Source organism: Opisthocomus hoazin, chromosome 19, assembly GCF_030867145.1.
Source record: "Opisthocomus hoazin isolate bOpiHoa1 chromosome 19, bOpiHoa1.hap1, whole genome shotgun sequence".
NCBI classification, from domain to species: Eukaryota; Metazoa; Chordata; class Aves; order Opisthocomiformes; family Opisthocomidae; genus Opisthocomus; species Opisthocomus hoazin.
The window spans coordinates 8408366-8433523 of NC_134432.1; the positions used below are offsets into that span (position 1 = coordinate 8408366).

The following is a 25158-nucleotide window of genomic DNA, read 5'->3' on the forward strand; positions in this document are numbered from 1 at the left end:
GGTGCATCTGCATTTTCCCCATCTGCTGGAGGCTGCTGCTGCGCCTGTAAGATGTTAGCGTCCCAAAATAGACATGGGGGACAATTAAGAGCATTAGAGAAGCAGCAAAAACATTCATGGAAAGTGCTTTTATCTCTGTGGCTTCAGAAGGAACCCTGGTGAATGAGAACTAAAACGAAAAGCTTCTTCAGAGAGTGACAGGGAAAGTATTAGCTTGGGAAACCACTCCTTCCTCTGACGAGGGTTGACTTCTTCATCAATTAATCCAAAGTAAAGGCAAGTGGCTTTTGAAAGAGAAACATCCCCTACCCCTTCTTGGGTCACTGACGGTGTGGCCAAGCCAGGGCAGAAGACTGATTCACCCGAAATCACGGCAGCAGCAGCAGAAAGAACAGCAAGAACAGCCTACTTCAGCCAGACCCGCCTCAGGACTGCGCGAGTCCAAGCACTGCGGGAAGGATGGGGCGATGCCACACGTCTGCGGCTGGAGAAGAGGCACGTCGGGCTACTTCAAAAGGAACCTGCCTTCATAGTGCTTCAAATGGTCATGAACCACTCTGGGCTGTGCACACATTAGCAACAGGACTTCAGATTTGATTGAAGTGCCAACGAATTTAAAAGTTCGAGTGCCATCAGGTCCCTGCGTGACGCCAAGGAGCAGAGATGCTCAGCCGGACGAACACACGCTGGGGAAGCTGCCCCAAACGGCACCAGCACGTTCACCGCAGCGCTCCCTCCTTTTGCCGTCATCTCCTCTAACGAGAAAGCTGTTCTGCAGAAAGCTGCCCAAGCATCGCCCTCCCCCTGCGCCAGCCCACCTCCAGACGCTGCCCAGAGCCTTTCATCCAGCCAAACGGCTGCGTGCGCAAGGAACAGAGCCAAGGCGGAGACGGTGGCATTTCAGCACCAGCCTGGCCGTGTTTGGGAGGATCTCAGCCGTGTCTCCAACTCCTCTGTCTTCAGCCCGGCCTCTGCCAGCCTCAACCTGCCTGCAAGAGTTCACTGAGCTGTTGGCAAACGCGTGAGGACCAGACCCCTGCGGTTTGACCGGGAGCAGCCTGCCGTGAATCAGTCATAGTTACACCGCTAACAAAGAGAGGAGCCTGCCCGATGCCCCCCTAAATCTGCCAGTGCCATCTCCCCCAGTCCTGCCACTGAACTCTGCACCCACCACCACGACATCAACCCCATCCCAGAGCGCATCATGTGCCGTGTCCCAGCCCCGGCCTCGTGGCTCCGACCAGACTCCACAGAGACTGGAATCCCCCCGGCAAACGGAGGGTGGGCACAGCTGGCTGTGCGCCGTGCCCTCCCCGCCAGCCCAGCGAGACGCGGCTGACCCCCGGCCCCGCTCTCCCCGAGCAGCCAGGGGCACTGCTGCTGCTCATCGTCTTCAGGGAGCTTTTTTCTGCTGAAGTGTGCAGGCAGGAGATTTGCCTTTCCTCAAGCTTAGTACTTTGGGGGCAAAAGCAATTAAATAGAAATTGCTCTGGGCTATAAAACGTAATGGCTTTTAAGCTGAGCACATTTGCTTTCAGGAATCGGCTATTTTAAGACTGTGCTTTCCTGGATTTCCCTTGAAAGACCCATCGAAGCCACGTGCCACTGCTCTGAAAAATGACTATTTATTGAGGAGGCTGCTCCCTCCTACCGACTGTCTGCTCCTTTACCCCATCTATCTCCCAGTTACTTATAGAAATTCCAGACCCGGCGAGGCCCTTCCAGCCCCTCTGCAGGGTGCAGCTGGAAACCTCTGTCCTTTCTATCCTGCACGGAGTCCGTGGCAGGAGCAGTAGAGCTGGAGAGCATCTTTCAGTCTCCATCTGCAGATTAAGTGGTGGAGAAACTGCCACCTCCCCAGGGAACACAACCCAACCTTTAATTAACCTCACAGCTCCAAATGAGTCCCTTATCTTCCAGTTACTGCTAACGAGAGCTTTGCAGAGCTACTCAGCCTGACTACCACAGGGTTTAAACTGTGCACAACTGCACCAGCCTGAGCATAAGCCCAGCATCCCTGCTCTCTCCCCTTCCCTCTCCCAGCCCAGAATGCATGGCAGGGCTGGGGGAGCCCCTGGCCCTGCCCCAGCCCAAACACAGACCTCTCTGACTTCAGGGGCTCCGAGGGTGACGCAGTGACACCCAGGCGGTGGCTTCGCTCTGTCTCTGTCCTCATCACCTGAGGACCATCAGGAGGATGGGGCCAGACTCTTTTCATTGGTGCCCAGTGACAGGACAAGGGGCAACGGGCACAAACTGAAGCAGAGGAAGTTCCAGCTGAAGATGAGGAAGAACTTCTTCCCTCTGAGGGTGACGGAGCCCTGGCCCAGGCTGCCCAGGGAGGCTGTGGAGTCTCCTTCTCTGGAGATATTCAAGACCCGCCTGGACGCGGTGCTGTGCAGCCTGCTCTGGGTGACCCTGCTTTGGCAGGGGGTTGGGCTGGGTGACCCACAGAGGTCCCTTCCAACCCCGAACATTCTGGGATTCTGTGAACCCTCCACATGGGATGCCTGTGCCAGTCCTGGAGGGGGTCTGAGGGCAGCTGGGAGCTGGGGCAGTGAGGAAGATGTCCCCCCTTTCTCTGCTTCCCTTCTGCTCTCCCTCTGGGGACACAGAGACCATCTGCCAGCTGCTGAAGAGTCTGTGGGCTCTTGGGCTTGAGATTCACTTTCCAGAGAGAGGAACGGCTCAGTGCTGTCCTCTCCTCACTTCTGCTTCTTGTGAAATGGAGACCAAAGACAGACAGGGGCTAGCAACTGGGTTACCACACTGGGTCCAGTCCTGCAGCTCCAGGGAGCCGGGAGCAAGTCAGTGCCTGCGGAACCGGGCTCTGGGAGGGGAAGGGATGGCAGCACCTTTGCTAGGAGGCAGCGGAGAAGAAAAAAGATATCAACAGGGATTTAAATTCCTGAATCCTAACAAGGAGGGCTGGGGCACGAGGCAGGGACATTAGGAAATGCCTGACTGCCATGCTTGTAAGCTATTAGAAATTCATACTGCTCTGATCAGACAAGTTGCCTCTGATTACTGCAGTCTACAATTAACCTCTGCTTTGTAGGACTCATCTTGAGATCCAAGATCTACACGAGGTGACGGAGACACTTAGGCAGATACACATCATCCGTGGGTGACACCATCAAACATGGCTGTGTCTCCTCTCCGAGCATCCTTCAAGCATCCCACAACGGAATCACTCTTCACATGGCAGGTCCTGATCAGCCTCACACTGGTTATTTTTGGCCTAAGTTCACCCAGTGACCTATGGAGGGCTGATGGGACAGGGGGCCTGGTGTAGTGTCACTGCCTTTGGTCATGAAGCCAAAGAAATCTGCGTCCACGGTTCAGAGTGCCTGCGATAAACTCAGCCTGGGAACACCACAGCTATCCTCTTCTAGACAGCTGCCGTTCCCAGAGGGATGAGGCTTTCAGGGCAGGTTCACAGCTACCAGAGGTCCTCCCTCCCAGAGTAGCACTCGCAGCTCCCAGTCCCACCGCTCGCTGTGGGTGCTCAGCCCGCCGACCCCTGACTCCCTCCCGGACACAGAGCAGGGACCGCACTCGGCACCACGGGGCTGCGCGGCAGGGCACAAGCCCGCAGCTCTTCTCAGCCTCCTCCCAGCCAAGAGCTCTGCCACGACAGGGATTTCTGAGGCTCTCCTCGCATCCCCCTCCAGCCTCTCTAAAGTCTGTGGGAGGATTTCTCCAAGAGTGAACACGCGCAACGTGAGTACGCCGACCCCTCCTGCACCGGATTTTTGCAGACTCAAGGTCTACAAGGGAAATTCTGCCTCGTCCCTGAGGATGTGCGACGGGATGTGACCAGCCTACAGGGCCTACTTAGGGGACTTAATATATACTTACAAATATCTGCAGGGTGGGTGTCAGGAGGACAGGGCCAGACTCTTTCCAGTGGTGCCCAGCGACAGGACAAGGGGCAACGGGCACAAACCGAAGCAGAGGAAGTTCTGTCTGAGCATGAGGAAGAACTTCTTCCCTCTGAGGGTGACGGAGCCCTGGCCCAGGCTGCCCAGGGAGGCTGTGGAGTCTCCTTCTCTGGAGATATTCCAGACCTGCCTGGACAAGGTCCTGTGCAGCCTGCTCTGGGTGACCCTGCTTCGGCAGGAGGGTTGGACTGGGTGACCCCAGAGGGCCCTGCCAACCCCGACCATTCTGTGATTCTGTATTTAGCCAAGGTGCCCATACAGCGAGACAGCACAGCAGCGGGTAGAGCCGGCAACAAGGCAAGCAGGGCAGTCAGGGGTGCATCGGGCATCAGCGGTGCCGGTCCTTCTAAAACCCCAGGGCTTCAGTGCCAGCAGGACACTGGTACCAGCTGGGCTTGGTTCAAGGCTGAGTCCTGCCCACGCTGCGGCACCAAGGCCCACAGCCGTGCTGGGGAAAGGGACTCTGCAACGGCTCAAGCGGAGCCACGGGATGGAAAGGCAGGGATGGGTGAAGCGAGGCGGCTGTGCACGTGGCTGAGCCGCACGCTGGCCCCCGGTCAGCCCGCACCCCACCTCCCGCCCAACGCACGGTCGCACGCACTCGCAACACCTCTGCTATGGCAACCGCAGCACTCGAGCTCCCCGTCTCGCTGGCAGCCCCTACCTCCATCAGGTCTATTAGCCACAAGAGCCGCTCCTGGGGACGTGCGAGGGGGAAAGCAGATTAAAACAAGCATAAAAGCGAAAACATAACGTCAGGGAGGATGCAGAACAAATGAGCGAGACAAGCAAATCCCAGCAGAACGTGCCCCTCCTCCCCCAAAACCCACCCTGCAGAATCCCCAGCCAGCTGGACCCGGCGCTGAGGGCAAGGGCTGCTCGGGTGAGAGGTGCTGGGGAGGGAAAGAGCAGCAGGGGCTGAGGGCAGAACTGTTCTGGGGGGCTCTGCCCCTCTCCTCTCTCCTGCTAGCTGAGAGAAGCAGCCACCCATCACCAGCCGGTGCTCTTTGCTTGGCGGTTGGTTGTCACCGCTGCTGGTTGAAACATCTCGAGCGTTGGTGTCCCCACCACCCGAGGCAGAGCTCGGAGGGGTGTACGTTCTCTCGCCCACGGAATGAGGTGCTACTAGGGACGACCTGCAGCGTGACCGAGGGACACCCACTCTTGAAGAAAGCTCTGGAAACGGTGGCGCCCACTCTCTTCTCTACGCCGGTCTCCCTCCCCGATCCCGGGGCTGGGGTGCCAGGCGGGGCTGGGCCATCACTCACACACCAGGCCAAGCAGCCACGCTTGGCACGTGGTGTCTCAGAGCAGGAGGAGAGCTCGGTGCACCCGGAGCTGGTGGTACAGCCCTGGGCACGGGGACAGCACGAGAGCAGGGCGTCACGCCCAGCGCACCAGTCCTGGCAGACCTGTCTTAGCCCTCTGATACTTCAGAAGGATTCTCCCACCAAGCCTGTGGAGAGCAGCGCAACTCTCGCTTTGCTTAGCCCGATCCAGAAAGGACCTCGCTGTCATCCGTCCTGAACGGAGCAGATGGCTCTCCTCTGGGTGCTTGTGAAGTCAACGGGACAAAAGCACAGCTCTGATGCTCTGAAACTCTCCGAGGCCTCTCGGGAGGCTGCACCGACCTGCGTGGGCAGGCACAGCCCCAGGAAAGCCCCCCGCCGCTCCCCGCTGCCGGGGCCCTCCGCAGCGCAACCCCACGCGCCCCGGCCGCGGGCTGGGCTGCTGGCTGCCAAGCTAGCAGAAAGCCCATCGTCATCCCTGCTGTTCATGAAGGTTTAAATTTCCAAGGTTGCTAATGCATTTATGATGAAAGGCATTTTATGGCTAGGAAATTAATTTCGGGGCTGTGTGCCTGCACGCTCTGAGGTGATTACAGTAACTTAATTAGACGGTGCGTGCAACGAAGGCCTGGCAGAGAGATGGGGGAACGCTGCGGCTCAATGTGGAGAGTGGGCAGGGGCTGGGACGGGATGTGGCTGGCCTGGCCGCTGCGGTCCCTGCTGGGACGGGGAGCCGGCAGCCAGCGGCGTTAAGGAGGTGATTTAAGCCAGAGCCGGTGAACAGCGGCAGGCACGGTGTGGCAGCGACGGGTCGCTCGCGTCTCTGTGTGGGTGCAGCTCCCGCTGCGCAGCGCAGGTCCTGGCAGGGCGGCAGCCTTCCTCCCTTGCTGGGGACAAAGCGACAGCAGGCGCAGCCCCCACGCAGAGGACAGCGGCGTCTCAGGGGCACAGAGGTACCAAGCATGTGTCATGGCATCACCTTATTGCCCCTACAAACCACGCTATCGCATCCAGCCTGCAAGGAAAAAAGCTTCCCATAGGGGAGGTGACTGAACGTGAAATGCCTTTATAGCATCCCAAGTAATCAAGTTTGTTGTAGAGCTGCCAGGAGCAGGTGTTGGAATTAAAACGACCAGGCAGGAGGGACTCACCCGGGCTGAGCTAACGGTGGTGGCCGTGAAGTGGCTGCTGGAGGAAGAGACGGTGTCGCTGCAGGACATCATAGAGTAGGAGTCGGCGCCGACGCTGGGCCCCGAGGGCTGGCGAGCCTTCATGGACTCGATCTCTCTCTTCAGCACCAGGTTGTCGAAGCGGTCGAGGTCTTGCGGGGAGATCACGCCCCGCACCTCTGAAAGCAGTGAGAACTGGGCCAGGCAGACAGACAACCAAAGAGAGGTTGGAGCATGGCCATATTCTCGGGTAGGCGAAGACCCGTCCTCCCACACTGTTCAGCAGTGCTAACGAGATGTACCAGCAGGTAACGCACGAGGAGATTCGGTCCTAAAGTTTATCAGAAGCTCCTCTGCCACTGAACGCCAGCCTGTATCCCCCATAACGTCCTACATCTAGATTTTGCTTTCACACCCTCACCCTTGACCCTGCGCAGACAACCCTGGAGGCACCGAGCCACACTGTGACAACGGCTCTGCCCAGCCCACCGGGTGCAAGAAACCATCCCCAACCTCGGCGGGGGCCTCACCTTCGCATGTGTGTTGAGTAGCTCAAAGAGTGCCATGACCAGGGCGTCCACGGAGATGTTGCCTTCCTTGTACTCATCAAGGTAGTAGCCCATGGTCGCCCGCTCCTGTTCGTTCAGGAGGTGCCGTGCCTGCTCCTCCAGCATCACTCGGGTCTGGTTCACCATGCTGCTCAGCGTTACCTGGGAGCCAGCCAGGCCCCGGTAAAACACAGGCTGCACAGAATCACAGAATGGTGGGGGTTGGAAGGGACCTCTGTGGGTCATCCAGCCCAACCCCCTGTCGAAGCAGGGTCACCCAGAGCAGGCTGCACAGGACCTTGTCCAGGCGGGTCTTGAATATCTCCAGAGAAGGAGACTCCACAACCTCCCTGGGCAGCCTGGGCCAGGGCTCTGTCAGAGCAGAAGGCGGCAGGAGACAGGCTTTGGGCTGGGATGCCAAGCAGTCAGCTGCTGAAAGGAGGGTAGCCATGTCCCTGCTGAGACGGCTAGGCACAATAGCCAGGACTGAGACCCGCTCCCTTGCCCTGGGCTCTGCCCACCAGCCCGGGCTGCCTGCGTTTCGGGCCCCTGCTCCCACCCAGCTCCCTGCGGCGAAGCTGGAAAGCGGGACGGGAAGGGGGATGCCAAGAACGACCAGAGGCAGCTGCCCCCACAGATTCACCCGCACGGCCGCTCGCTCAGGGTCACCGCTTGTCTGGGTAACTCCAGAGCCAGTTTATGCAGCACCGGCTGAATAAACAGAAGAGCTTCCCAGCTCTGCTCAGCAAGCGCGGGCGCTGGCCCTTGACCAGCTACTGATTTCCCAGCAGCCTGTATTCCCTCCTGGCAGAGCGGGAGGACCCGGGGCCACAAGAGCGGCAGGCTTCCCGTCTTGTGTGAAGGCACATTCGGCCCCGCTGCAGGCTCGAGGCAGACCCTGGCGAAGCAACAGCCACTGGCAAGCAAAGAGTCCCAGGGAGAGACACGTCTGGCTGCAGACGAAAGGCTTTTTCCTTTGAGAGGGATTTCTAAGATGAGGCCCTCGCTGTTCCCCTCCCGGGCAGTGTGGGCACAGTCAGCGTGGGGATACGGAGCCAGCCAAGACGCTGCCTACCCCAGGGACACCGAGCGGAGCCCAGGCCGGGGAGCGTGCTTTGCCAGCAAACAGCACAAAGCCGTTATCAGCGAGAGCCACCTGGGAAGCCTTGCTGCTTCGTTCCCATTTAAGCAACGCGCTTTGCAAAGAGGTGCTCGGGGAAGACGCGCTGGCGCAGAGCCGCAGTCAGAGCACCGGGCAAGTCCCCACCGCTGGCTGGTGTGCTGGAGAGGGCTCCGCTCTGCTCCGGGGGGGAAAGACCCCAGGAGCTGTCAGGGCCCAGAGACAGCCACCGTGTGGAGGGCATCATGGTCACCTTGGCAGGGTGGAGGGGGTCCTTGCCCGTCAACGTGATCACTCCCAGGCTGGGAGGCACCAGATGTGCTGCAGAGCTGACCCACCAGCGGCACCGGAGAGGGGGTACCCATGGGGTCAGTCTATGGAAGCACAGCTGGCAACATGAGGTGGGGAGGCGAAAGGCCAGAGCGAGCTAAAACCCACCGGTCCTCATAAAACTCGCATCCCTTTCACAGTCAGGAGCACAAAGCCCTCCCCTGCCAGGAAAAATAAGAGACAATAATGGCAATTTTTTTCAACAGGCATCAGGCAGGCCTGACATCTCTTACCCTGGCTGTCGCCTCCGCAGCGTGATCACCAGCTGCCCTGTGAGAAGGGAGAAGATCAGTTAGCACCGAGCGCCACGTGCCCATCGCTCGACACCCGAGTCCTGGCACGAGATCTGCACGGACTCTCCTCTCTGTGCCTGTAGGCTAAAAGCTTCTGGCCCGGGAGAACAGGGCAGAGGCAGCAGCGTGTTGTCCAGCCCTGACCCACCTCGCAGGCCAGAGATGCTGGCTTCTAAGCACTGGATATGGGGTCAGACGCCCAAGCCCTGGGGTGCTCCCATCAACAGGGTGCCCACACACACGGCAGCGCACCAGGCTGCACCCCTTCCTGCGCTGCACACCCACCCTGGGAGCTCACCTACGGGAGCTGCGGGCTGGCACGGGGTGCACCCAGCACGTACCCTGCTGCGCTGACGAGCGTCTCTCCGATCTGGGAGCTCGCTATCCACCTGGTCTCGTCCACGGTGGTGCGGGCGTGGGGCAGCCTCCCGATGTCCTTCACTGTCATAATGAGGTGGCGGGAGGACTTGAGCAGCTTCACCGCCTCGTCGTGGGGGATGCTGAGGAAGCTCCTGCCGTTCACCTCCAGGATCTGGTCTCCTACCTGTGGAGTCAGGATGGGGTGAGCCTGGCAGGCCCTGCGTGGTTTCCTCTTAGGAATATGCTGCTTTCTCCCACCAAGGAGAAGCTACTCAGTCTACCCCACCACCAAACTAGGGCCACAGCAAGTGGAAGCATCAAGAAAGACGAGGGAGAGGGACCAAGTGTTGGTGGCTGGAGACCAAGCACTCAAGCCAACAGCCAGTAAAGGACCAGGCTGTGAAGCCTGGAGGAGCCTGTTCAGGATCCCAAGTCCCCTCCATTAACTAGATCTGCAGACCCACTTGCTTAGAAGCGACCCCCAGAGAATATCAAGACCTCCAAAGAATATCAAGACCTCCAGCCCTAGTCCCTCCTGCTGATCTTGGAGGCCAGGAACCATCTGTGAAAGCCCCGAACCTCTGGATCTCTGTGTGCAGCAGGGAGGGTTCAACTCGAGTGTCTCACCACAGTCTCCAACTCTCTGCAAACTGTGGGATCTGGGACAGCTGGATTTCATCTCTCCTCTCCTCCCATTTCCTCCCCAGCTGCTTCCAAGAGCTTTCATTTTGTGGCCAGGGCCTTTGCTGTAATCAAGAGCTTCCCCAACATGTTCAAGACACAGCGCTCATCTGGCATTCTCCCCTTCATCCCAGGTCCTCTTTCTCTTTGCTTCCAGGGCACTCGGTGCCACCTCTCCTCACTCCCGTATCACAATTCACCCTGCTTCTGATCAGCCACCTCTTTGAAACTGCTCTTTCCTATCTCTGCTTAACCACAGGCTTCTGTTCAGCTCTGTCAAAGCAGTCTTGTTTTCTTCATGCTAGCAGAACGAGACACTCCTTTAAATAACTCGCCTCCACCTTGGAGAAGAAGAGGAGAAAAAAGGAAACGGGGAGAATTTCTAAGTCCAAGATAGTAACACAGAGAGTCAATCTGATCCTTTCAGTTCAGTCCACCTCATTCAGTCACTGGGTTAAGGAAGCCTCAGAGGACTGGGATTAATTCTCCAGGCTCTGACTCCATCGAGCAGCCACGATTAACCACTGCCAAGTCTACTTGGTGGGCCGCGACTCTGCTGTCACCTAAGTTTCCCCCAGTGCTACCTTGAACCTGAACTTTGCTGGGGTGAAACAGCCGACATCAGGACTACCACAAAGCACGAGAGATCCGGGGACTGCTCCAGCAGGGACGGGCAGCCAGTTGCTGGTCCGAGGAGGCAGCAGCTGATCCAGGAACTGCAGGACAGCCCCTGTGCTTGGCCATCACCTCCATTTTCTGCTACAGCTGTGCTTAAGCTCACAAGACCACAGGGCCAGGGCTTGCACAGCTACTGTCCAGGCACAGCACTGTCAGCTGAGACGGAAGAAGGCTGTGGCCGTAGGACTGAGACGCATATGGGCAACCTGCACACTCCCGTGCACAGAATCACAGAATGTTCAGGGTTGGAAGGGACCTCTGTGGGTCACCCAGCACAACCCCCTGCTGGAGCAGTCACCTACAGCAGGCTGCACAGGACTTTGTCCAGGCAGGTCTTGAATATCTCCAGAGAAGGAGACTCCACAACCTCCCTGGGCAGCCTGGGCCAGGGCTCCATCACCCTCAGAGGGAAGAAGTTCTTCCTCATGTTCAGCTGGAGCTCCCTATGCTTCACACTCCCACTCGATTTCTGCTAGCATGTGCTGCTACGCCTGTGGCATCCAGACGGCCAATCCAACAACCATCGAGGTTTCAAGGCTAAGAGGACCCCTCTTCAAGGCACTCACTGCTCTCACTTTGATCTTCCCGGGACAACACTTCCCTTCCCCAGTGCACCCAGTGAAGGGCTGGTGAGAACCAAGGACAGAGTGCCCACACCACAGTGACAGACACAGTGCTGATAAAACCCAGCTTCTCCAGGCATCCCCACGAGGACCAACCTCAGCAGAGAAAGCACAATCATGTGGAAGACAAGACAGACAGAAATCCTGCTGCTTGGGCCAGAAGAGACCCCTGATCCCAGCCCTGGCTCTCCTGAGGTCTGTGGTGTGATGAATACCATTCAGACCACCCGAGAGGTGATCTTCACGAGAAATCAACAGAAGGAGAAGAGCAAGCTGGTAGAGAGTCCCTGGGTGGCAGACGTGGTGAACACGACTTAGCAGGGCTCTGTCAGAGGTGACAGGGGCAGCAGGACCCTGGCTTTGTGCTTATCTCAAGAGCCACTGACCCACCTCAGGCTGTCCGAAACCAATGCAAATCCCAGTCCGCAGAGTCCTGCTGGGGTCGGGGTGTTTTGGGAGCAGGGTCTGCCCTGCCAGCAGCCACATTCAGGGACAGTTACCCCATGGTGAGAGGCTGTCCCAGCCACAGTGTAGCCAGCCAAGGGTACAGGGTGCAATGGGCAGCGCAAGCCCGAGTCCCAGCGGCAGCACGACGGACCATCTGAGACAGAGACATCTCAGCCTGGGAGCTACCATCAAAGCAGAGGCCGCGGTCCAGCCCCACGGGCCCCTCTCGGACTCTGCAGTGCTGTGGGCTCAGCATCCCAGTCGTGCCAGGTTTTTACATTCCTGTGGCACCAGGGAAGCCCCCGGACAGAACGCTGTAGAGCAAAGCTGGCTCAATAGCAAAGAAAAGCACCATTACCTTGAACTACGCTCCTCCCAGCAGCCCTCGAGGGGAGACTGCAGCGGTTTAATTACTGTTACATTTTGTTTTGTTTTGAAATGAGTCTTAAAGAAAAATCCAGGTGCGTTTTACAGGGGCCCTGGGCCTGCTCTCCTCAGCGGTGCCAGGAACCAGGCACACCGGCCCCACCACAAAGCCAAGCCAGGATGCAGGAACCTGGAGGAACCCTCGGATGCATGATCCGCACGGAGAGGCTGCCCAGCACTGGGGGCTGCCCTTCATGCAGGTGCAGACTGCCAGAGCTTTAGCTGACCAACACAAGGGTGTCTGCAAGAGGCAGGGTCTGGCTCTGCCCACCCAGCTCAGCACTCGCAAGCACCCCGTGCAGTGGCCCCACAGCAGTGATCTGGCTCCGTTAATGGATCGGACAAACTCCCGGCTGCTTCTCACAGGGCTGGCTTTCAGCTGGCTCAGCTCTCACCCGACTCCCCACACGGCTACAGGATCAGGCAGCTGCTGTGGGGTGGCCACAAGCCCCAGGACTGCCCTGGACTGGTGGGTGGCCACCATGACAGCAGAGAGGTGGCACGGCCGCAGAGCAGCACAAAGCTCCAGGAGCACTTGGCTTGCTCCAGCCCGCTTTCCAGGGGAGGGCAGAAGAAATTCCCCAAATCCACTGCACAGCACCTGTGCAAAGAGGCATTGCTCTGGCTACTTAAGGGATTACAGAGGCAGAGTTTCCGAGTGCCAAGGAAGCACAGCACCTTCCCTCCCCAGCCACTGCATGGCAACGGGGAGGTCATATGTGGAGACCTTTGTGCACCTCTGGCCTTGCAGAAATAGATGCAGAGGGAGAGCTGGCACAGGATTTCCCTGAGAAGCAACACAGAGCTGCAAAGGAACGTGAGAACCTGAGGGTTACTGAACATCCAGAAGATGAGGAGCTACTGGAGAGAGTCCAGCGGAGGGCTGCGAGGATGAGGAGGGGACTGGAGCATCTCTCCTACGAGGAGAGGCTGAGGGAGCTGGGCTTGTTCAGCCTGGAGAAGAGAAGGCTGAGAGGGGACCTTACAAATGCCTCTAAATATCTGCAGGGTGGGGGTCAGGAGGACAGGGCCAGACTCTTTTCAGTGGTGCCCAGCGACAGGACAAGGGGCAACGGGCACAAACTGAAGCAGAGGAAGCTCCAGCTGAACCCGAGGAAGAACTTCTTCCCTCTGAGGGTGACGGAGCCCTGGCCCAGGCTGCACAGGGAGGTTGTGGAGTCTCCTTCTCTGGAGATATTCAAGACCCACCTGGACGCGGTGCTGTGCAGCCTGCTCTGGGTGACCCTGCTTGGGCAGGGGGTTGGACTGGGTGACCCACAGAGGTCCCTTCCAACCCCTACCTTTCTGTGATTCTGTGATCCAGAAGGTGGAAAAGAAAATCCTAAGATGCCTGCAGCAGCAGTGAGAGAGTAAGCCCAGGAGGGAGTCAAGACCTACCAGCCACACTCTGCTATTTGGGTCAGCTCAGACTAGAGGTGTCGGAAAGGGCTGGTAGAGGTGCTGTGAAGAACCAGGCAGGACTTTGCCACTGGCTGAGATGTGACTGATGCCTCTTGAATGACCAGAGAGGACACAGGCAATAGACCATAACCAGCAACTCATGGGCCACTTTGCTCAGGGTGCAGCTCTGAGAACGCTCAAGTAAGCCTGCAACAAAAACACACGATGGGAAACTGGGATAAGAAACATCTCAAGAATAGCTCTAAAACTAGTGCAATGGCAATATCCAAGAGAATGCGTGACCTTGCTGCGAGTGCATTCCCTGGGTACATCTCTGCCTGCCCAGCAAGGAGACGCAGAGAGAAAAGTTCTAGAGAGGGAAACGAAAATGATTAGTGGTGGATGATGGTGCCTGGGAAAGGACAGATTGAAAACATCAGGCCTGTTAAATTTAGAGAAGAGATAATGTATGGGGAGCTCGATGGAGCTAATAAATAACGCTGGCAATAATGAGAAGCCAGAGAAGGGGTCCTGTTTACCCTTCCCTCTGATGAAAGGACAGAGGATGCTCGATGAGGCTGGAAGGACGCAATAGGAGAAAAAGACCTGGAGCAGGAGGACCATAGAATCATACAGTCATTTAGGCTGGAAAAGACCTTTGAGATCATCGAGTCCAGATGCAGCTCAGATGCAACAGAGCTCAGCTCTGTGTTCAGTGCCATCCAGTGACGTCGAGCAGATTTGCTTCATTCTTCTGGGGACAGTTCCTTCCTCTGTGACACACAGAAGGGCTGGTGGATAGCGAGGGCTGTGGCAGCACAGGGCAGCCCAGTCCCTACCAACACCACTGTCAGGGCCCCTGAGTTTTGTCCTCCCATGGATCAGCTGATGCCTTCTGCTTGCTGTCTTCATAACCTCTGTTAACGGGGCAGCTGCACAGCTAATAAGGCAAAAAAGATGACGTAGGTAAGAGATAATTCACAGTCCTACGGCCAGCCAAGAAGGGAGCCAACGCCTTGGAGCTGGGCTGACGTGAGCCTGCAGCTCAAAGGGAAGAGGGAGCACACGGCAGATGCACTGCAACAGCCACTGCAAGGTCCTGCTGCCGGCACGGGCCAGGTCCTGCTGCTCCACCTTTTGCTTTGGCTCCAGTAAGATACTCAAAACAGCAGGTCCTGCAAACAGAGTCGCCTGCACTTGGCTGGCCTTCCCCTTCTCCGAGTTTCCCCGTGGAAGGATGAGACAGCACTGGGCACGGGTCGGCCTGGGCAGGTCATGACCAGGGGCTGGTGGCCCTTTGCACCGGCTGGCTGGAGGGGAGAGAGCACGGAGCGGAGCCGTGTCAGGGCGGGATGCTCACACCTACCCCGGCAGACTGCAGAGCACAAAATCATATGCTAGGGACGTGAAACTTCCCTGGTTTGAAAGCAAGACAGCCTGGAGCCAACCTCACCTCCGTGAACCAGCTGCAGAAAGAGCCAGAGGCAGCCAGCTCCACCGGAGCGGATCCACAGAGACCAAGAAATGAGGAGGCAGGGAGCCCAAGGGAAGGCAAATGACACGAATGACCACATTGCCAGCCATCAGATTCCACAAATATCCCAGGTGCCCTTTGAGCTCTGTCACCTTTAAACCAACAATCAAAAAATTGCTGGCCACCAATGTAACAGGGAGGGTAAATTATGCAAGTGCCTAAACTGCCAGAGAAACCCACATTCAGGTGCAATGAGCATCACCTCTCCGGTCCTTCTAATGCACTGGGCAAGCCACTGGAGGGGATTTTGCTGCTAAAATAAGGAGCACCGGGCTCACTGCAGCACCAAAACAATGAAAATCCAAATTCAATTAGACAGTTTTATTGCAATTATTAATTTTTAATCATTTTCCATATCAGGGATTAAACTTTCATGATTTTTTGTTCCAAGACAGTTATACAGATTTCATTACTTTTCTTTAGTTTCTCCTTTCAAGAGTGGCCAGCCCTCACCATATCCAAGAGACCAGAGGGGCCCTAGACAAGCTCCTTCATCCATCTGTGTCCATCCTTCGACGCTGCCTCAACATTTACTCAACATCCTCCGTGGCTCTCTGGTCTCTCGTGCTCCATTTGCATAGTGCCCAGCACAAGACTACCTCTGTCTGGTGCTGACAGAATATTAACACCGGGTGAGAACAAGCAGGCACAAAATACGTGGATAAGTCTGAGCACCTCGTGCAGGGGGAAAAAAAAGACCTTGCAAAAATAATTGCTGACGAAGGGCAGATAAGGGAATCGTTGGACAGCCCAAATGCCTGCAAATCAGCCTATCTTGATGACAGGCTCCTATTAGAGCTGGAAAGGATTTTTTGCTAATTAACATAGATAATTTTTTTTTCCCCCCAAAGTCAGGGACAACTGGGAAGGTAACAAAAGACTGCAGAGATGCAAAAGAACCATCTATTAAAACAGACATTGACCCTGGCAAATTATTTGCTGTATGCACAGCTCCAAACCAGCACAGAATAAAAGAAGTAATAATAAGGCACAAAAAAGTTATAATAAAACACAGAAAAATTATTGCCCTGAATGTTTCAAGAACAAGTTCTCAGTTGGGCTCAGCTGATGGTGGGCGGACACAATGGGACCTGCTGAGTGCCTGACCACTTCTGAAAATGGGATTATTCTCATTTCCTAGGGAAAAATCTAGTCTGAAATGCAGGGGCTGAACATGACATGCAGAAGGTGACAGACGGCTGACAAGCAGCAGAGTTCAGAAACAACACACCTCGATGAGGGGCTTGGCTCCTTCTCTTTCTGGAGACAGAGAGAAGAACATCGGAAAGGGACATGCAGTCAAGAGAAACTTAATGGGCTGAAGACAAGGATTCTGAGCACCTAAAGTCTCTTGAAAATAATCAGAATTGGCTCTGGGAGAAATTCAGTCACACAGACAGGAAAACAGGTGAGAGATTTTAAACATGAGTTAAATGACACCAAATTGAGCTGGGAATAACAGGGCTAATAGGATGCCAAGTGGCTTGGCTCTAGCACTCGTCTTATTTCATGCCACTAATGTGCTAGAAGAGAGGTTAAATTACACTCGCAGATACCACTAAAGTAGCAGGAGTCTCTCTCTAGCACAAATAATTACCAAAAGCAGACCTCAGGAAATTAAAAATACGGGCAGGAAAAAGTATGAATCGATTTGGAAAAGACCAAATTAAGACTTGCAGAAAAATAAGGAGGTACTCTGCTTCCCCGGGAGGGAAACAGGTCGAGATGAGCCATGGCCAACGAGGCCAACCGAGCCCGCTGGGGGGATCAGAGAGAGATCTGTGGGCAAGGCAAGGGAACAGCGGGTGCCAAGCGCTGCCTGCAAACACGTTCTTTTCCCCCGAGCGCCTTGCCATACAGATAGGAGGAACGAAGCAGATACAGACTGGAAATGAAAGCACAGAAGGAGAGAAGAGTGTCTCTCGGGGTAGGCAGTGGGTTCGGCACTGCCACGGGGGGGTTTCTGGTGGCCTCGCAGGAGAGAGGCAATCTGAGCAACATCTGTCCCTGCGAAGGTGACGTTGGTGAAGGACCACTCCACGGTGTCTCCAGTGGAAGGGCTGCATCTCGCGTACCACAACCATGACCTCCTCACTGAGCTTCTGACTGTACAGCTTATTCCCCAGACTCCCAGGCAGCCACGAGGCTCTTGTTTGAAATTCTCTTTTTCAGTATCTTTCTCGACATGCAGACCTCAAAATACAAGCCAGTTTTCAAGAGGTGGCTTCATGAAGGCCACCGGTGATGTAAAATCCTTCACCTCTTCCTATTTACAGTCTCTCTTTTTCTCTCCTTCTCTTGTATATGTGCATACACGGATCAGGGTAGCCTCTTTTTACCTCAGCCTTTGTGATGGGAACTCAAGATTGAGTTGTTTGTTCAAACAAAGCTACCTGAAATCTGCTATTTCTGATAGAAAGGTCAAGGAGAGAAAAAAATTGGCCTAAAAAAAAAAAAATCTGACAAAATACACCACCAGAAAAAGCGAACGAGGGAGAAATTGGGATGAGCAGAGCCACGACTGCCAGCAGAACAAGCTCAGCTCCTGTCCAGCATCGCTGCGAGCATCACGAAGGAGGCAGGAAGGACAGATGCCGCAAGCAAACAAGCCTGGCTCGCGTTCCTCCTTCACAGTCCTCTGCTAACCTGCACTTTTTCAGTCTGACAACTTGCACCGAGGCAGCATATTTTAAAACAAGCCCAAAGAACGCTTTGTCAGAAGTTTCATGAATGAATAAACATAACGAAGGCCAAGGCCAAGAGTAAGAATATTTAATTATCGAGGGGCTGCGGCGATCCAGCCTGCTTGCTGCCGGCACCTGCGGCGTGCTCTGCCCGTGCAGCCGGAGGGAGCAGAGCCGCAGGACCCAAACCGGCATCAGCGGGGCTGGACCCCCCCGGGACCCCTTCGCAGGACCACGGCCCCCGCTGCTGTAGCAGACAAAAGCCAGCTTAGCTTCCAGGTCTGAGAGAAGCTTCCATGGCTTCGACTGCCTTTCAACACCACGGTGTTCGCCCTTTCACTAAAATTTAAGGGAAGTGTAAAACATGTTATTAAAGCATTCAAAAATTCTGATTTGGTGCCATGAATGCTAGCAGGTTTTCCCTAAAATGAAAAGTCTGGCAGAGTCAACTAATTAACAATTCTGGGAACAAATTCAGTGAGAGCAGCAAAACCCACAGCACTATCCACTGCCTGGGCAGTCAGCAGGAACCTTCCCATCGACTCAGCAAGACTGGGCTGAGCTCACCTTGAACAAACCCACAGTTTTTCTATTGTAGAGAGCAACAAAGTAACTGGAAACACTATTTACCCATCAGTTCTTCCCTCCTCATGGTGTCCCATCCCTTCCACCACCACCTGGAGCAGCGTGTGGGTGCAGCCTGCACCCGACCGTGTCTAGCAGCAGAACATAAAAGCCGTTTCTTTATCTCCAAACCCCCAAGCAGTTCGAAATTTACAGCCTGCAGCACACACAAATCAGGGTGGGAAGTGTCTGTGCCTATCTGAAATCACACAAAGCCTGGCATTCAGAAAAGCTCTGGCCTGCTGGCACACACAAATCAGTTGCTAGAAAACAGAACAGCAGAGAGAGATACACAGAATCGATCAGCAGAGGCTCCGGTGCGCAAACCGTTGCCCCAGCGCGGGGACCGTGCTTGGCCGGGACGGAGGGGAGCAGCGGGCACCGCTCCCTGTGCTTCGATGACAGCACGCGTGTGAACCTTTCCTCGCCTTCCCAGCAGGCATGAAGTGAGCGGTGGAGGGATAAAGCCGTGTGTCACGCTGCTGCTGAGTTTCTTCCTGCACGTGGGGGTCTGCATTGCGATGCCCGCTGTGCTGAGCTCACCGGCAAGCGGACGGAACCAGCAAAACCAGCAAAGAGAAGGACGTGGGGCAGTGTGGAAGCACCGAACACGATACAAACAGAAAGAACCTCAGGAAAACAACGCAACTTCTTTTTCTTTTCCTGCCTTTTAATCTTTCAGGCTTCTGGTGTTTATGAGACGGAGTCTGACGCGCCGGCACAGGGTCAGCAGGCGCTGGGGACAAACAGCCTTGGATCTGATGGCAGGTCCTCTGACTCCGCGAAGTCACCCATGTGATGCCCGGGGCAGCTCCAGCCAGTCCCTCTCTTTTCCAGCTCTATTAGGCAGAAACAAATCATCCAGTGCCTTTTCTCATCCCTGCCCCGAAATCTTCGTGTCCCAGAGCACTGTCCCTGCTGCCCCCCACCATGACCTTGTGCTAATGACCAAGCGCGCGTTGGCATCCCTGGGAGATGGCTACGTGCCCTGGCCAGCAGAGCAGCTGCGAGGTGGCCAGCCCAGAGGAGTAACGTATGCTCTGGGAGAGGAGGATGGTCTGCAGGGAACGTCCAGCAGCAGCTCTTGCTTCTTGCTGCCCTGAGGAACACTCAGCCTTCTCCCTGAGATGCTCCCACAGCTCCTCATCCCTAGTGCCCAAGTGACCCTCTGATACAGCAGGGTCCAAAACCCCATTTCCCTGCTAAGGACCTGAGAGAGAGATTCAGGCTTGGATTGATCCAAACCTCCAAGTTCAGCATTTTCATTCTGTGTCAAAAAGAGTCAGCAGAGAGAAACAGGAGCCTGCAGCGGACAATTAAGTTCAGCAGTGGTTGTGTCAACCCCCCAAATGTCTCCTTGCCTATAAAAGGAACCCTGGTGACCTCGGTGCCCAGTTACATGCAACGTTTTGTGCCTCAGCAACTTGAGGGACAGGATCGTTTCTGTCCCAGCCCAAACCACAGCCCTCTCCATCAGACTGTCCACCCGCTCCATGCTACCAGCCTTTGCAGATTTAAATGATTTTATGGAGGCACTGGAGCAAAGCTGAAGGCTTAGCCCTAAACTCTCTGGGGCTGATCAAGGGAGAAACATATCACTTCACAATACAGAGAGGGGATCAGAGCAGATTACCCCTCGGTCCTCAGCACTCCAGTACCATTTCAGGGGATTGAGAGAACGTTAGCGAGTTTAACATCCATTGATTCTTGACTGACACAAGAAGCAGGGAAAGAACCGTCTCTCAGAGCCCACAGGACTGCACTGGAGGAAGCAAAAAGGGCACAATGGGATTACAGGGAGTTGGGTCATTTAGAGAGAAAAAAAAACAAGAAAAAAGAAACCTCAAGTAATAAAATAAAATGCTACAGCCTGGGAAGTTTGAGTCTCAAACATGTCCTATCCTTCAGCAGCACAGAGATGCTGCACCCAAGGTCCAACAGCTCCCTTTTCAACTTCTTTTATTCATGAACATCCTAGAACATGTAAAATTTTAACCCCAAATGCCCCATCCTGGTTTTGGCTGGGATAGAGTTAATTTTCTTTCTGGTAACTGGTGTAGTGCTGTGTTTTGGATTTGGAATGAAAATAATGTTGATAACATGCTGATGTTTTTGGTTGCAGCTAGGCAGTCAAGGACTTCAGCTTCTCCTGCTGGGTATCGGCCATCAGGTGGTGAGCAATTGCATTGTGCACCACTTGTTTTGTATATATGTAATTATTATTATCTCTTCCTTCGCTTTCCTATTAAACTGCCATTATCTCAACCCACGAGTTTTTACTTTTTCCCACTCTCCTCCCCATCCCACGGAGTGAGCGAGTGGCTGCGTGGCGCTTACTTGCCACCTGGGGTTAAACCACGACAGTCCCTTCCAGGAACAGCTGAGGTCCCTGGATGTCCCATCCTGTTCTGAGACCTGGTACAGCAAGAAGACTGAAGGAGCTCAGACGTGATGCCTGTGCATGTGTACATGGTGGGATGAAAGAGATGTAGGAGCTCACTTTACAAGAGGTCCACAGCAAAACTGTAGGATTCTGGACGAGTCCAGTCTCGGAAGGGCCCAGTGAACCCACAGAGCATCCTTTAGGAACCCGTCTGACTATGGAGAAAGCCTGATGCAGCTGGAGGTCACACCAAGTTAGGCTGCTGACAGATCAGCTCTGCTTTAGCCCAAGGGTGATCCTGCTGTTTCTGCTTATTAAGACACGATCCTTGTGAATGCCAGTGTTGCAGGAGGAAAATAGCATGCGCCCGCTCCCCCCAGCGCGAGCCTGGCCTCCTCTCCACATTCCCTGCAGGCAGGCTTGTGTGAAACACCAGCTCTAAATGTAATGGGTTTGGATGTGAGATGCAGGAAGAGGGCACAGCACCAGGAGCTTTAACTGAAAACTCTTCCCTGCCAGCTCAGGGAGGTGAGAGTGACTTTCTTCACCTGCCAGGTCTGGGCTGCACTCTCAGATACCTCAATACTCCAGAAGTTGTCAGGCTGCATTCCTCTCTGAACAACAACCCTGCTCTAGGCTTGGTATCCCAAATGTCCAAAGAACCTGCCCTGAAAAGCCGTGCCCAGGAACTCAACGCTCACTGCTCCACTGAGAGCCCTGCTTGGCCGGGGGCAGGGGGTTAGGAATGGCAGCAGTCACCTGCTGACACGGCCCTGCAGCCACCGCCTGTGAAGCTCTACCTCCCGCCCCAGCCCACTCTTACCTTTAAACCAGTGCTCTCTGCTTCGGAGCCTTTATCCACACCGGTGATGTAGATGCCCAGGGAATACTCCGACCCTCCTCGGATCATGAGGCCCAGGGACTTGCCTTCATTCAGGACCAGATTCACCTGCAGAGGGGGAGGAACAGCCATTGACGTGGTGTCTGAGCGCTGCACAAAAGCCCTCTCAGCTCCACGCTTCTGACAACAGCCGTGTCTCCCCCTCTGCCACCAGCTCTCCCACCGGCTCCCCAGCGAGCAGCACACGCCCCGGGGGACAGCCACCACTGTGGATGCCTCCAGAAAACTGCAGCCTCCCATGAAGCTCTGAACCAGCGACATCCCCTCCCTGCTGCAGCTGGCTCCTGCAGCAATGCCGAGGCGCGGGGAGAGCAGGTCTGGCTGCTCCTGGGGCTCCCCGGGCTTCCCCGTCCCCCCCTGCCTGGACAAACGGTCAGGGCTGGCTGTGTCCCCAGGGATGCTTCAGAGGCACATGGCCCGCAGGGTGGGCGATGCCCCACATGTCCCCTGAGATGCTTCAGAGGCACATGGCCCGCAGGGTGGGCAATGGCCCACGTGTCCCCAGAGAGCAGCACGGCTAGCCAAAGGCACGGGGGCACAGGCAGGGCAATTCCACAAGGCAGGCATCATCCAGGGAAGTGTGGAGAACATCCATGATTTGGGTTTGTTTTGTCTTTTCCTGTTTTTCAATAATTTAGAGGGTCAAGTGGAGCAAGGGGGCAGATCACGTTGAGAAGGCGTGGAAGTCTGGCTCTTCCAAAGGAAAACTTAGAGAAGAGGGAAAAATGATGGAAAGGCATCCAGGACCCAAGTGACAAATCCACAAGTAAAGCACGAGCATGGAAGGAGGTTAATGCCTCAAGTGGAGCAAGTAATGCTATTTCAGGAGGGGTCTGGGCCTCAGAAAAGGAGACTCAGCTTTGGCACGGGCTGCGAGACCATTCTGCAGGCTGGAGTCCAGTTAAGGTATCAGCCAGACATGGGACTGCCAGAGCTCTGCTGGACCCTGCCCTTCTCCCATCTGTTCTGCAGAAGCCCAGCCTCCAGTATTGGCAACTAAAACCATCAACTGATGCAGCAAACCACAGGTTCCCCTCCAGTCTGTGGCAAATACCCTCAGGGTCCAGCCCGAGGTGCTGTGAAGGTCCCTGGCTGAAGGCAGCACCAAAGGGGCCCTGTTCCACAGTCCCCAGCAACACGAGGAGGAAAACAGGCGAAGGGAGAGGCAGGATACAGGTCCAGCTGGAGCAGAGGATGGCTGCGCCCACGCTGTGTCCCTTGGCCGGGCAGGGGAGGCCACAGCAAATACGAGAGGGAAATGCCACCTCCGGGGGACGACTTATCTCTAAATAATAATGCCAGGAGAGATTTCCCCACCTATCGTGCCCAGAACAGCCAGCGCATCCTGCGACAGATGTTTCATACTCTCCACAGAGAAGCACCACGCAGCACCTGCACAGCTGTTTCCCCACCAAACGCTGGCCGCGGGGCTGATCGTGCAGGGTACGCCGAAGCTATCAGCCCCTTTCCCATCTGCCTTCTTCCACCCTCTCCTGCGCAGAGGGCCTGATGATATCTGGAAGCGCAGGTGAGAATTGAGAGTGAACGAGCAAGCCCGCGTTTTGCTCCCTCGAGGACTCTCGAGTTAAAATGGCCTTTGTTCACTCGCAGCACGACATTTTCTAAACGAAAAACTCTGGGTGGTTTTGGTTTTTTTTTTTTCGCTTTTGTCCCAAGTTTTAAGTCAATTCTGGAGAAAAGCAGACAGCAGGAATAAAAACAAATGAGAAAAGCCAAAATGTGTTTCCCGCTGATAGAAACAGACTGGTTGTGAATGGCTTTTATATTTAAAACTCTTTGTTGCAGTCAAATCAAAAGCTCGTACATTTAGCTGGATGTAAAAGTCATTTCCAGCTTTGGGTCTCTAATTAACCTGCCTTTCTGGAGGACGCAGCATCATGCAGGGAACTCAGCACAGCCTTAGAGAGGCTGCTATTGAAAACCCATTTTCTGTCTTGGTGGCAGTGCAGCAGCAAGACAGAAGCCAGCAGCAGGGCATAAATCTACCTGTGGACTACACACTGCAAAATTTTGCACTTTAAGAAACGGATGCTAAAACAGCTCCTACTTTTCTACACCGGCACCACAGCTGCCTGGCAGCTGCATTAACGCCTCACCAGCTGCCTGTGTTTTACGGATCCGCGAGCTAACGTTGGGGTGATGCCACGAACGTGCCCCCACCACAGGCAGGCTCCCAGCCGCTGCCCTCTGCTCCCCGCGCTCCCGAAACGCCTTCTGCTGGAACTTCTTCACCGCACCGTGGCCATACCTTTCAAAAATTCCCCAACTTTGGGAAAAACACAAGCAGCAGAAAGGCAGCGAAGCACATGCGATCACAGATCAGGGTAAAACAGCCCGGTAACGGCAACGCTGCCGCTCTGCGAGTCCCTGAACTACAGATCTACGCACCAGCGCTTCGCTGGAGGTCGCAGCAGGAGGGGTAGCTCCGCACCAGGACGTTTACATTTCCCTTTAACTCTGTCCCCATGGGTTGGTAAGCCGAGAAGCTGCTCTCCCACCCCAATATCAGCAGATCGAGTAAGAGATACTCCCTCTCCCTACAAACCTGACGCGCCGCTTGTTTACGCACACCCAGCCAACCCCGTCCTCAAGCAGCAGAAAGCAGCGAGTACAGCCCCGAGCAACGCAGGTCTGAAAGCCCTTCCTGCAAACCCAAGCTGCGTGAAAAAACATAAGCGGTACTTAAAAATCTGCCCCTGCTGGCAATCCAAGAAAGCCGGGTTCTTGAGGGCTTAATTGCATTCCTTAATCAACTAATGGCTACGCCTCTCCAAAGCGACCCAGCAGAAACCGCAACAGAAACTCAGGCTGCTGGGAAGAGCATGGCAGCGGCAGGGACCAGGAGCACTCGGCTTGCTGACGAAGTGTGGGTTTGGGGAACAGCTGAGAAACCCAGGGAGCACTGGCAGGCAGCGGGCTCGGTTCAATCCGACCGGGAGCGACGAGGGAGGCGGGAAGCAGGAGCGGAGAGAAAGTGTTGAGGAGCCGCACTGAGAGCTGAGCTTAGAGCAGCTGCCAGTGCCTGAAGGGGCCTGCAGGAAGGGTGGAGAGGGGCTTTGCACAAGGGTGCGTAGGGATAGGACAAGGGGGAATGGCTGCAAACTAAAAGAGGGCAGATTTAGATTAGATATTAGGAAGAAATTCTTCACCATGAGGGTGGTGGGGCCCTGGCCCAGGCTGCCCAGAGAAGCTGTGGCTGCCCCCTCCCTGGCAGGGTTCAAGGCCAGGTTGGATGGAGCTCTGGGCACCCTGGGCTGGTGGGAGATGTCCCTGCTCATGGCGGGGGGGTTGGAACCAGATGATCTTTAAGGTCCCTTCCAACCCAAACCATTCTATGTAGCAGCGGCTGAGTCACCCCGCGCTGAGGGCTCGGGGTAAGGGGGAGGCTGTTCCGCAGGCTGCTTCCCAAGGGCCTGCGAGGGGCTGTCCCCAGCGACGGGCACACGGTGGAGAGGGCGTTGGGTGGGGTTGGCACCGTCGCGCTGGCTGCCCCTAGCACAGCATCGCCCGCACCCGCTGCCGTCCTACCGAGGGCCCCTCTCCTGCGCCGCGGGCCCATGCTCCAGGCACGGCTGCGGGGTACGAAGCAGACCGCGGGGTGACAGTGAAGCACGAGCCAAGCTGTGCTCTCCAAGGAGGGAGCTACACATGTCCACCACGGCCAGGCTCCCACCACTGGGAACAGACACCAACACGCTCTTT

At 55.6% G+C, this 25158-nt stretch overlaps 1 protein-coding gene across 5 annotated transcripts in view; it reads right to left on the minus strand.

Annotated features, from left to right (window-relative positions):
• Positions 1-25158, minus strand: part of WHRN (whirlin) — a 56222-nt gene that overhangs the window by 6505 nt on the left and 24559 nt on the right. The window contains exons 3-8 of one of the 5 annotated variants that reach the window (XM_075439536.1): positions 21358-21483; positions 9035-9237; positions 8634-8670; positions 6933-7145; positions 6385-6597; positions 4609-4641 (exon numbers count right to left, since the gene is read on the minus strand). In XM_075439536.1, coding sequence (XP_075295651.1) covers positions 4609-4641; positions 6385-6597; positions 6933-7145; positions 8634-8670; positions 9035-9237; positions 21358-21483 — 825 coding nt within the window. Of the gene's footprint in view, positions 1-4545; positions 4642-6384; positions 6598-6932; positions 7146-8633; positions 8671-9034; positions 9238-21357; positions 21484-25158 lie in introns of all 5 variants that reach the window. The other 4 variants (XM_075439535.1, XM_075439533.1, XM_075439537.1 and 1 more) reach the window with 4 other exon arrangements.